Source organism: Stegodyphus dumicola, chromosome 2, assembly GCF_044657685.1.
Source record: "Stegodyphus dumicola isolate Sdum_Otavi_A_Nest chromosome 2, ASM4465768v1".
Taxonomy (NCBI): domain Eukaryota; kingdom Metazoa; phylum Arthropoda; class Arachnida; order Araneae; family Eresidae; genus Stegodyphus; species Stegodyphus dumicola.
Window position 1 is genome coordinate 52942536 of NC_140769.1, and position 12271 is coordinate 52954806.

A 12271-nucleotide genomic window follows, 5' to 3' on the forward strand; every position below is an offset into this window, starting at 1 on the left:
TTCCTAACTTAAGTATAGAATTATAGTTTAAAAATTTTAAAATTTAAAGCAAAAGGCATTATGTAAAAAATTATCAAGATAAAACGAGCCATGTTTTCCGTCTTTCATCCTGATCTTGGAACGTTAAATGCAATCGAATATTTGGAAAAAGAAAAATGTCAACCTTCTGTGATTATTTTAACTTACTTTTCTATTCTGTATATCTTGAAAAATAAATATATTTACAAATTCGAATAATTTAATGTAGTGTTCGTGTAATTCCAATAAAATGTAGCCAAATTGTCACTTTCTAGGACATCGTACCAATCGGCGATAGAGTGTTAAGCACACTAGCAAAAATTGGCAAGGATTGGTTTCTAGCAAAGATTGGCTTCTATGAAATGTGTTTTGTGGGATTCATTTGTGGGATTGTTTAAAGTTGCTTTATTAAGTTAGAAGTCTGCAATTCCAAAAAAAAAAAAAAAAAAAAAAAAATATTCGTCATGCTTTTATCAGATTAATCTTAAACGAACGTTCGCTGTTTGGTCTTATGGTTACGTGCGTTGTCAACATTCAGGTAATTTCAAATAATTTTGAACAAATTATATAAAATTCAGTATGATGAGGGATGTATAAGATCATTGTAGTCCATTTTTACCTTTGCATTCAAGCATCATCAGAAAAATATAAACACATTTGCAATTATGAATGATTTATTATCTTAATTCTGAAATCTTACATATGGCTAAATTAATTGTAAATTTTTAGATTCTGTTATTTATAATTTGCAGCATGCGTGATTTATGTTTTATTTCTTCAAGCACTGTAATTTAATGGACATGAGCTGTATTATGTAGACGTTGTACATAATTTTTAATTTCCAAGAAAAGTAATTCCATTTTATTGAATTCTACAGCAAGTACCAGGAATGAACTAAAATTTCTCTCTTTACTTCGAAATACTATAAAAAGCATTTGAGAGTCTCAGTTTCTCTATTTTAGGCAATTCATGAAATTCATAACAACGTCTCTCTAAGAGCGAATATTTAATATTATTAAGAGCTATCTTAATTACTATTTTCCCTGCTCAAGAGGAAGAACTCGGCCTGGAAGCTGTAGTAGGGGAAGTGGATCTTTCCATCCCATGCTCTTTGGCTTTCAAACGCAAAATATCCAAGCTTGATCTATTGGGATCGAGTCCTTTGACCATAGGTCCAGAATCCATTCCAAGGAAGCTGGGTTGTAGGTGCGGCTGTCCGAGAAAAGACGTTTTAGCTGCTGATAAAGCATGATGATGCGCAAAGCTTGTCACTGAGGGTGCTGTAGTAGAGGAAGATGTGGACGCAGACGCAGCAGCAGCAGAGCTGAGCATGTACACTGATAGTAACGCTGAACTAAGAGGTGTCACTGCTTTCGGCCAAGAAGGACCGTGGTGATGTCCCAAGAAACTTGGAGGACCCAACCCGGGAGAATTGTTGCTATTAAAGTTCAGCATATGTGACAGACCAAGAGGATTTTGGAGTCCAGTTGGTAATGGCCAGAGGTGATGATCAGAAGGTGTAATGGGCATTCCTCCATGTAAGTGGGGAGCAGAGCCCGGGTAGAGGGACGGAAGATCCGTTCGTGGTCCCATTAAGAGATCGACTCCAGAGGGTAGATTGGGACTATCTCGACCCATGGCTTTTTCACGTTTGCGCCATTTAGCGCGTCTGTTCTGGAACCAAACCTACAAATAAAAATTAGGACTTTAAATAAACTGCAAAAGAAAAGAAAATATTGTTTTAAAATATGTTTAGCTATAATACATTGGCTGTAAGTAACATGGTGGATTTTCTTATTAGAATGTTCTTCTGTAATATGTAACCGTTCTGTACCTATGTTTTACGTCAAATGAAAAGATTTGCGAACCTTAAAGTGTCATACATATGTCATTTAATTACAGTTAGTTTAGATTTCCTTCCATCTTTATGCGCTACCTTTCAACCTTATGCTCTACCGTTTCTTATTTCTTTATAAAGCACAATCATCTTAGTGCGAAGCAGTCTCATTATTTACTCAATACTTTATGTGTATTTTTCACTAGATAATTAAATCTAAAAACTAGATAATGTTAACTACATTCAGCTTTTATTTTCGCCGTAAGGACGGTGTTTTGATTTACACATTTATATTAAATCTTATAAAATATAAATCTTTCAACGAAAATATCCACTTTGACCGCTTTCATTGCAATTTACCATGTTTTTGCGTGATATCTGTACGTAAGGACAGAATAAAAGACTCTTTTCCTCCAAAAAAACTAAAAAACTGCTTTAAAATGAATTCTGAAGAGAATTTTTTTGTGGCGTCTGTACGAACGTATGTAGTACGTACGTGCGTACGTACGTATCTCGCATAACTCAAAAACGAGTAGCCTCAGAACTTTGAAATTTTGTATATAAGACTACTATAAGATGTAGATGTGCACTTCGTATTTTTGTTTCAATCGGCCGCGCCAAACGTATATAAATATATTTATAAATATATCCACTCTGTTACCCGGCTCAGTGATCTCAGTTTCTTTACTCTTATATGTTTGTAAATTGAACATTTTTTGCTTTAAAAATGATTGAATTATGTTATTTTTATCTTCCGGTTAAGGGTTTTATGCCTGTAGTAAATCTGTATGCAATATTTTTAGAATTATCGTCAATTTTAAAATTGTTTAAGTGCCGCTAAGCCTAATTTGATGGCGGCAATTGATGTTTACATTTGAAACAGGAGACTAGTGGATTTGTTGCCAATCTAGAGAAACTTAGCTTCGCAACAACAAAGATAACTCATTCATTTATTATTGCCAATTAAATCATGCTTAATCCTTTCTTGAATTTTTTCGAGGAAATAAGCGTTTAAGATTTACTTCGTAATTTTTAATACAGATATTTTGAGTTTTTATGTATTTTTGCCTTGTTGGGAAGTGAGAACTGAATTAATTGAATGAGAAATACTCAATCGTCTGTGAAAAACTGTTTCTTTTTTATTTTGTTTGCTTAATTTCTTTTATACACAGTTCTAGCTTTATTATAGTATTTGAATAGAACATGTGGCAACGATTAGATAATTCTTTAAATGATATAAATTTTGTGCATTCAGAGTTATAATATGAACGAAATAAAATACTGTTAAGTAAACCTAGCGCCAGAGTGTCGCTATGCTTAACAAAGTGAATTTTAAAAAATGCATTTATTCTATTGTGGTTTATGCGGTGTCGGCGAAGTAGGTTTAATTCAATCTAATAAGTTTAAATAAAATGCAAGAAAAAATGCGTATAATTTAACATTCCGTACAAGGAAGTCATGTGGTGTACACATCAGATTTTTACCTTTACAAATCTGTTTTTTTAAAAACATGCAAAAAAGGACTAATTTTGATTTTTTTTTTGCGCTTTATTTTTTGAACGCATAAAAGAGGGGAAAAAAGGGGTAAAATAAGAAATGTAGATTTTTTTTAAATAAAATAGGTCTCCATTAATGTGAACGACAAAAAATCCGAAAAAAAAAAAAATGTATTACATATCCTTATTTTGCTTTCTTTTATAGAGCATCTTATGTATAGGACAATGGTAAAATGCTCTTGACTCTAAAACATAATACCGCTTTCGAGTAAAATGGTTACGTCCGTTTCATCCCCCGTTGTATAGAACCTTTCTAGCACTTTTTCTAGAACCTTTCCCCGTTGTAAGAAGCGATCAACTGCTTCTTGTCCCGTGTCAACTTTTATAAAGAGTTATATTTAGCGCACTTGAAAGCCGTTTCGTACGTTTGATTTGTATGAAAGAAATTTGCTTTTGTGAATGTTTATTTTATAAGGTATATTTATTTTACACATCCAAAATGAGTTGAAAATTTCTAACAGCTGAAGAAGCTTTGGAATATTTTATGACATTAGGTGATGAATATACTGAGCCGGAAATGGTAATAATGTCATCTGATCCGGATGCAGTCAGTGACAATAAAGAAATAGACGATGACTGCTATCACAGATAGCTAGACACAGCCAAGCTATCTTGACGAAAACGCAGCAGGAACTATAGAAACAGCAGGAACTGTGAATATTTTAGTAGGAAATGAAGATGATGAAATATGTGTGCCAAAACCTACTTGGAAAGATTGCGTTCCGAAATATTCACGTGATTCATAAATATTTCCTCAAGATTTTAGTCAGTCTATAACTGATTTTGTTTCTGGAAAATCTCCTACAGAACTCTTTAAATATATCTCAGGAAAAATGGTAGACAAATCCGTTATTTTGATAGTAACAGATACACTGGGCAGAAAAATAATCATAATACTATTTCATTGACAAAACAGGAACTCAAACAATTCTTAGGTATACTTTTTTACAGTGGCTACCACATTTTGCCACGTGACAAAATGTACCGTGAAAATACTCCAGACACAGGAACTATACTAGTTAGTCGAGCAATGCCACGAAACAGATATTTTGAAATCAAGCGGTACATTCATTTCACTGACAATAGCACCATTGATACGGATCTCTGTTACAAAGTACGTCCAATTTATGATTTACTGAATGATGCTTTACAAAATTTAGCTGTACTTTCGTACATCTTAGCATTGATGAAAGAATGATGAGTTATTTCGGTCGACATGGTTGTAAAATATATAAGAAAGAAACCAAAGCTCTTGATCTTCCAGAATATCGACGGTCTATAACAGTCAGCTATTTAGGATTATCAATACTTAGGAACTTTCGAGGCAGAACATTAGGTGTGCAACAGAGAAATCCAGACTTCTTGAAAATGCCAATTGATCACGTGATTGTCAAAAATCCTGATGGACGTCAACGTCATTGTCAATTAAAAAATTGTATTAGGAAACCAACAACTATTTGTAAAAAAATCCAATATTGGCTAATATCCGAGTTGTTTTTTTTTTTTTTTTTTTTTTTATCATTTCATTCAAAACAATGTGCTTGGAAAAAAATAATGCCTTTTAACTTCATAGCGCTGACTTTGACCATCGTCCTATATATAAGACAGCTTGTTAACTCAAAGAAAATGAAAGTTTTGTACGTTTTTCAATTTATTATCTTTTCTTCACTATTTATAAAATAAAATTAGAAGTTTCAAACAAAAATTTTAATTTCTTCGTTCATTGGGAAAATATGGGTTAACTTAATCCGATTAAAAAGTAAAATAATAATAACATTCTGCATCTGTTGCTTTTAAGGATTTTTTTTTATCACTCAAACAAACAAAAAAACGAAAAGTGGTTTGATAAAGATATCGAAGAGAATTGTAAGAAGACTAATGGTAAACGTATCAAATTTATCATCTTAACTCTTTCATCGTGTAGCAAATTTATAACTGTTGGATCTAATTCTTTACTCAATAAAAGTAGGGAGCTTTCATGTCCCGTCATCCCGACGATTTCACAATGATGCTGGTATCTTTATGTAGGCTACTAAAACAAAGATCTTCCCATAGGCGTTTTGGTATCTTAATGATTATTGCATTCTTTGTGGTTTTAATTGAACTTCGTAAAAAAAAACTGGCACTTTTATGTCGTCACACCAGGACACATTTCTGTCTTGAAGTACAACGATTGCATTGCAAAAAGGTTGCCGGGACCCTTCGGATCGCATCCTTTCTACATTTTCACTTTTCTACAAAGCTATTTACAAAAAGCCTATGTAATGTAGCAATTTATCTGCTGATATGCTTTCGATATTACTGATAAATAAACTAATATTCAAACATTTTCAAGCTCTTACCGAGTTAATTAACAATAATGTGATAAAAATGAATTAAATTTATACCAAACTTTCTATGTAGAAAACGTCGGATAACGCAAGCATTTTCATATTTTATTCATAAATTCATTTAAGCACAAACTTTAAACCGTTCGCTTTCTTTCTGCATTTTTTTTTTTTTTTTTAGAAGATTAAAGGTTTTTTTTTTTTTTTTTTTTTTTTTTTTTTTTTTTTTGATAATGCAAGAGTTTGTTTTCTGTTTAAAGACAACACTTTTACTCGTAAGAACACTCTCAGGAAGAAGTAGAAATTTTCATATTTAGTCTGATAAGGAAAATTCGCTGATAACTTACTAAAGCATCAACTCTCTCCCATTTATAAAAGCAAAAAAGTGCTCAAATCATAAGAAAAATGAAAATCTGTACAAAAGAATTTTTAAATTTTCTTAAAATTTACCGTTCAGCTCTTCTGCCGTTAACGTTTTGCCTTCAAACGTAAACGAAGGAAGACATTACATTTAGAAAATCACATTTGTTTCAAACCAGTATATACTTTTAAATCTATTTTATATGAATTTCATGGCAAACTATACAAAATTTATTTACTTAGCAAACTCATACTAAACTTCTTTGGAAGGAAAAAAATTCAACTTGTTGTGGATTCAGCTCGAGATCAATACCATGGTTATTGGCTTTTATTTAATAAATGTTCTTGTCAACGTCGCTGTTTATGGCATTTTTCATAATATGTGAGGTTTGTAATTATTTCACAAATTCAGTTTTATTTAGAATATAGTTTATTTGGAATATTCGTCACGGAAACTCATGCCTACAGGGAAAATATTTTTTTTTTAAATGCAAAAAATATCAAACTTGTAATCTTTAAATCTGCTTTTAAGGAAAATTTCTTCAAAATGCTTGGAGTTTCTTATGGAAGAGGGAAAAAATATATCGTGTTAACAATCAATGCTTTATTTTCACAAAAAACTCATTACAGTACAGCGGGTAAAGAATACTGTGTTTCGTGAAGGAAAAAAAAAGAAAAGGAAATAAAAGGAAAAAATTACTGAAATTAATAACTTTACGTTTTTTAATTAGAACTTGAATCCAAGATGTGTTAATAAAAATGCATTATCTGTAACTATTCAAGAAGAAACAAAGCAGAGATTCAATACAAAAAGCAAGTGTTTCCGCATGGGATTAAGCTGAAGTTCCTTTTAATTTGACTCTTATTTACTTTACAAGAACTCATTTCATAGACTTAGCGAATCTCTCTTCAGCGCCAGCCAGCGAATCATCCGCAATCAGTTCTCCATTCAGAGCCCCAGGAAGTAACTGAAACACGAAATTTTTCAAATAACTTTGCGCGCTGAAATCGCATCCCACTGGAATGGAAGCAATTTTGATCATTTCTCTTCATCAAATCAACTAATTGTCGTCAATTACGTTTTATTCAAAAGCCGGAAACTGCTCCAGAGAGGGCTCGCAACTCCGTTTTCAGCTCCCGAAAATCTGCTTCCCCCCTTCGATTTTAATCACCCTCCATTGTCCTGGAGTGGACAAATTATTGACCGGGAAATTGCGCCGCGTCTCCCCGTTTAAGAGTACTGCACAAGTGGAAAATACGACCATTAATGGAGTGATTACGGTCTCTTTTCAGAGTGCGCGGCACAGCACATTAGCCAAAGGCACGCGAACCATTTCCCTTGCAGTCCTGACGAGGACTGCCTTTTTTATGTAGCAATCCTTGTTGAAAGTTTGAAGAAATTTTGTTAAAAACTTCCTCTTATTTCTAAGCGAAGATTTCGTAGTTTTTGTTGGTATGTATTAGGCATAAGACGGCCTAGCATTTCCCCCAGAAAAAGTTATTTCAAATATTTTTCTTTAAAAACATGCTTTAGAAATATCCATGAATTAAAACATAACTTCACAATAATTCGCTACACATAAAAGAAATGCTTTAAAAACAGAAACGTAGATTTTTGCCATTTCAATTAATTTTTATGTCTATAGAACAAAATTTAGGTATCATGATCTCAATGAAAATTATCTGATAACCAAATTTAAAATACACTATGGAGGCGTGACACGCATTTTAGAACCAGTCCATTTTTTAGCACTTGGTATATACATATATATCTTTAGCTGTCCAATTTTATATCTTACTGCAGACATTTTGGTGTCGCATTATTTGTTAAAGTTTCTGTTTCTTAAGTCCTATTTGTTGTGCTCTGTTAACATTTATTAACTCTTATTCCACTTGTAGACATATATTTTTTATCTCCAATACCTATCTGTATGTTTTTTCTCTGCACCTGTTTCAAAGTTTAATCTGGCACTGATCCATAAGCTTGCTTAAAATTTGCTTTTTAAAAAAAAATTTCATATATTTCAAACAGGCTGTGCTGTTTTAGCTTAATTTAGCCAAATTTATTGCTTTTTTTTTTTAATTTCCTTCCATTCATTTCATACCTTACGTATAGTTATATATACAAACAAGCAGTTCATACAGATAGACAGTGATGTATATATTAGAACATATTAATAACAGATTGTATATTTTTTTAATAATTATAAGTATGTAGTATTATATGAGGAACAAAACTAAACTAGTAAAATTTCGACTCTATTGTTTTACTATATTTATATGTATATACTTTATTGTTTTAGTAGTTTTACTGTATATACATGTAGTAAAACTGCATATGCATATAGTAAAACTAACCATGCAGAGGTTAAAGAAGAGGGAAAAAGATTCTTCGACCCAAGATAACTAATACGGTACTCGAAGACATAGGAATAGAAATAAAATTGTAGATTAATAATAAGGATAGAAGAGTAGGCAAATATAATATTTAAATAGAATTTTTTTAAAAACATGATATTACCCTGCATAACGATATGGAACGCAATCTAAATTGCTTACAGATTGACTTGAGCAGAAACACAATTATTTCTATACAACAAAACCATAAGTCTTCATGAAATCTTCATGAAATATATCTTCATGAAAATATTCTGGCATTACAGTCATAACACTTTAGTGACTCAGAAATAATATCTTTCAAGTGTTCACCTTGTAGAGCTATTAGGTTATTCGGAAGCAAGAGACTTAAAAAATGAGCAATGCTTTTGTCGGGAATTGAACTGCGGACCTCTGGAATACGCGACCAGCGTGCAGACCACTACACCACGAAGGTACGCTAAGAAGGCGATAGAAATACCTTATAACCTTAGACATTCTCCGATTAACAGGTTCTAGGGCATACTAGTTTCAAATGAACTTCATAACTGAATTCCACTTTATCCACATATTAACCATTTTGTCTTTATCTTTCGAAGGCATCTAGGCATCTTAAATAATTCCTTTACTAAAAAATAACAATAGAAGACTTGAAAATCTGAATTGACGTATCATTAGAAAACTTGAGAGTATTAGACAGGACGTCTTAATGTGTGTGAAATTTCAGGAAAAGACACGAGTAATACGTCAAGGGGATTCTTTGAAAATCAGAATTTTGAAGTTAAAAGATTACTATGACTGTTATGTCAGTATCAGTAATTATATCACTTGCAATACTAATGGATATAGTCCAGGAAAGTAGTGTAATGTAGAAGTGTAAGTTAAGTAGTGTATTTAATAATGTAGTAGTGTTAAGTTAAGTAGGATTGAATTAAATATTAAATTTAAGTAGTTAAATATTGAATTTAAGTAGTGTAGTATAGTTCAGGAGGAAAGTTTCATAATGTAGTAGTGTAATGTAATTATGAAAAACACAAGTGACAAGTCAAGGTACGTATAATAATATATAAGGCTATAAAATGTAGTATTTTGACGTTAAAGGAATGTTATGACTGTTATACATGTATCAGTAGTTGTATCACTTGGCAATATTTGTGTTTGCTATTTGGGATAATCTCCCACATAATAATACAGCAATAGTTAAGTCTCCCAAGTAATAGAGATTATGATCCTAAATAATATATAAAGTAATACAGTAAGTCTCCCAACTAACAAAGATTATGTTCTATATTATTGAATTTAAGTAGTGTAATGTAGTTGCTTTGTTTCTGAAGTTTACAATCTTCATCTAATTGCAACTAATCTATTTTGCACTTCATCTAATCTATTTTGCATAAAAGTAAAAATGAAATGCTGAAATATTATTAATTAATAATAAAAATTGATGAATCTTAACAATAAATGACAATAAAAGGCTGATATGTTTGTTCACATGGGGAAACAAAGAACTGCTAACGCTTAGAGACTTCAACTGAACTTGCAATTAAAAAAAAAAAAAAAAAAAAAACTAAATATTTGAACTTTCAACGAATCAAGATACAGCTGTTAGTGTTTTAAGAATTTAGCATAGACAACCACTCCCTTTCTAAAGTATTAATTAATTAAAGTTTGTAAATTACACCTATAGAGAAACGTTTAGCTTTTGTTAAATGTTTTTATTCTACGATTAAAAGCAAAGAAAAATTAGGAGCAACCTATCATTATTTTACTCCTGAGAACAGTAAATTTTTGCAAGGAAACAGAAAAGAAAAATTTTACTAAACTATTTCACTAGAACACGAAATTTTCGAAAAGTCAAACTAAAATACATTTACATACGTATAAAGAAATAAGATTTATATATTAAAAAACCATTCTGTAAAAATGACGATACTTAATCTCTTTGAATTGATATTCTAATGCTCGTTTACATACAAAGCGTAGTGCAGAAGAACAAGCTCCAAATGTCGCAGATTAAAAATAGTACTACTAATGACGTACAGGGAAATGATTCGTACTTGCTTTTGAAATTCGTTGAATAAACAGTTTTTGACCTCTTCCTTAGACAGACTGCTTATTTTTCATAAAGCGAAAGGAACATTTTCCTGAGCAAAAAGAGTAAAGCTCATTAATTAAATCAAAATTAAATTAAATTAAAGTTAACATTTTCTTAATTCTTTTGTGCGTTATTTTAGTCTTATATGAATGAATAAATATAAAAAAAATTCAGAAAAGATGGAATTGAAAGCAAAGTAGGTTTTGAGGTCGTAATATTCACCTTTGTTTTTATTTTACTTTAATTGTATATTGATTATTTCTTTGTTGTTAATAAAACTGAGAGTAAATTAAGAATTTCGAATTGTTCCATTAATTCCATTTTCCTGGCGAAATATGTTTCAAAAGTAATTACTATTATAAATTTTTCCTTAAAGGGCTTTTTTTCAAATTTCCACTCATTTTTGTCCTAAAGTCATTATTTCTTCAAAAGGAAACGTGGATTCAGAGCTATTAGGATGTGTTATGTACAATGACCCAAGGGACTGAAAATCGAAATAAGAGCTTAGAGGCGTATAAAAGAATAAAATTGTTTAACGGCATTTCTTCCTGAAGAAAATGATATATTGCATTCTATACAAAAAATTTAAAAAAGGCCCTTACGGTGACCGATAATAGAAAGTGCGCGGGGGGGGGGAAGAGTTCTTAGTATTATAGCAAGAAGCATGTTCTTTTTATATATATTAGCTAAGTCATAAAATATATAAATTTAAAAAAATTAACCTTAATTTATTAGCTGAGTCGTATTGTTTCATTCTTTAACTCTTTATTTTTCGGCTGAGTTACATTTACTTGCAACATTTTACGAGTTCAGTTATAGCACGACACGGTTTACTCATGCGGTATTATATCTGTTAACCTTTTTGATAAAATAATAATATTTAATTTAAATCACTTTCAAAAGCTTTCTTCACATATTTTACATAAGTATGTTCAACTATGTGGCATAATCAAAGAGCCTAAAAACATAAGTTTTATTTCTAAAATTTTTAAAATTTTAAATTTTCCTTCGCAAAAATAGGTTTAAAAAATAATAAAAAAAATTAACATTGCCAGCTGCATGAAAAAAAAAAGCCTGACAGGGGCAGTGGTATAAAATATATACTGGCTCTCAAAATTGAGAATTTCACTCTAGACTTTTTAAGTCTCAGTTGTGTGTTCTTAGGCTTCAAAAGATACAACTCATAAAAAATTTTATCACAATTTAAATTCTTTTATATACCCCCTTGAAACTTATGCGATCTACATACCATATATTCCACACATTTTTTTTTCTACTTTATTTCAGGATCGAGAGCTTCCTTAACATAGTTAAAGAAATTAAATACTATTATATTTATTTTTAAAGAAACTGATGTTAATGTTAAGCTTTCCATTATTCCAGTAGAAAATGTTCCAGGAAGGTATCTCTTTCTTTAGGCAGACATCCCCTTTGTGCTTTACCTTAATCATTTAGTCCTTCCTAACCTCTCATTTTCCAGTAACAGAATTAAACCAAGTTTTAAAGCACTTTCTACATATTCTCCAGAAGCATCCAAGTCTTCATCTCCAAATTAATGGTATCTCATCTCCTTGCATCAGAATGCTTCTTCCAAATAACGAAAATTGATTAAACATTCAGTTGATTTTAATCATCATTTTTATTATTTATAAATGTTTCCCATCTTTTCCCTAAACATTCTGTATGCATCTGTTCTGACAAT

The 12271-nt window shown here is 31.1% G+C and overlaps 1 protein-coding gene across 1 annotated transcript in view; it reads right to left on the reverse strand.

Moving 5' to 3' along the window:
* Positions 1 to 685: 685 nt before the first annotated feature.
* LOC118183301 (uncharacterized) overlaps positions 686 to 12271 on the reverse strand; it is a 59600-nt gene continuing 48014 nt past the window's right edge. The window contains exon 3 of the mRNA XM_035352785.2: positions 686 to 1704. Within this exon, the coding sequence (XP_035208676.1) occupies positions 1066 to 1704 (639 nt within the window). The 3' untranslated portion in view covers positions 686 to 1065. The remainder of the gene's footprint in view (positions 1705 to 12271) is intronic.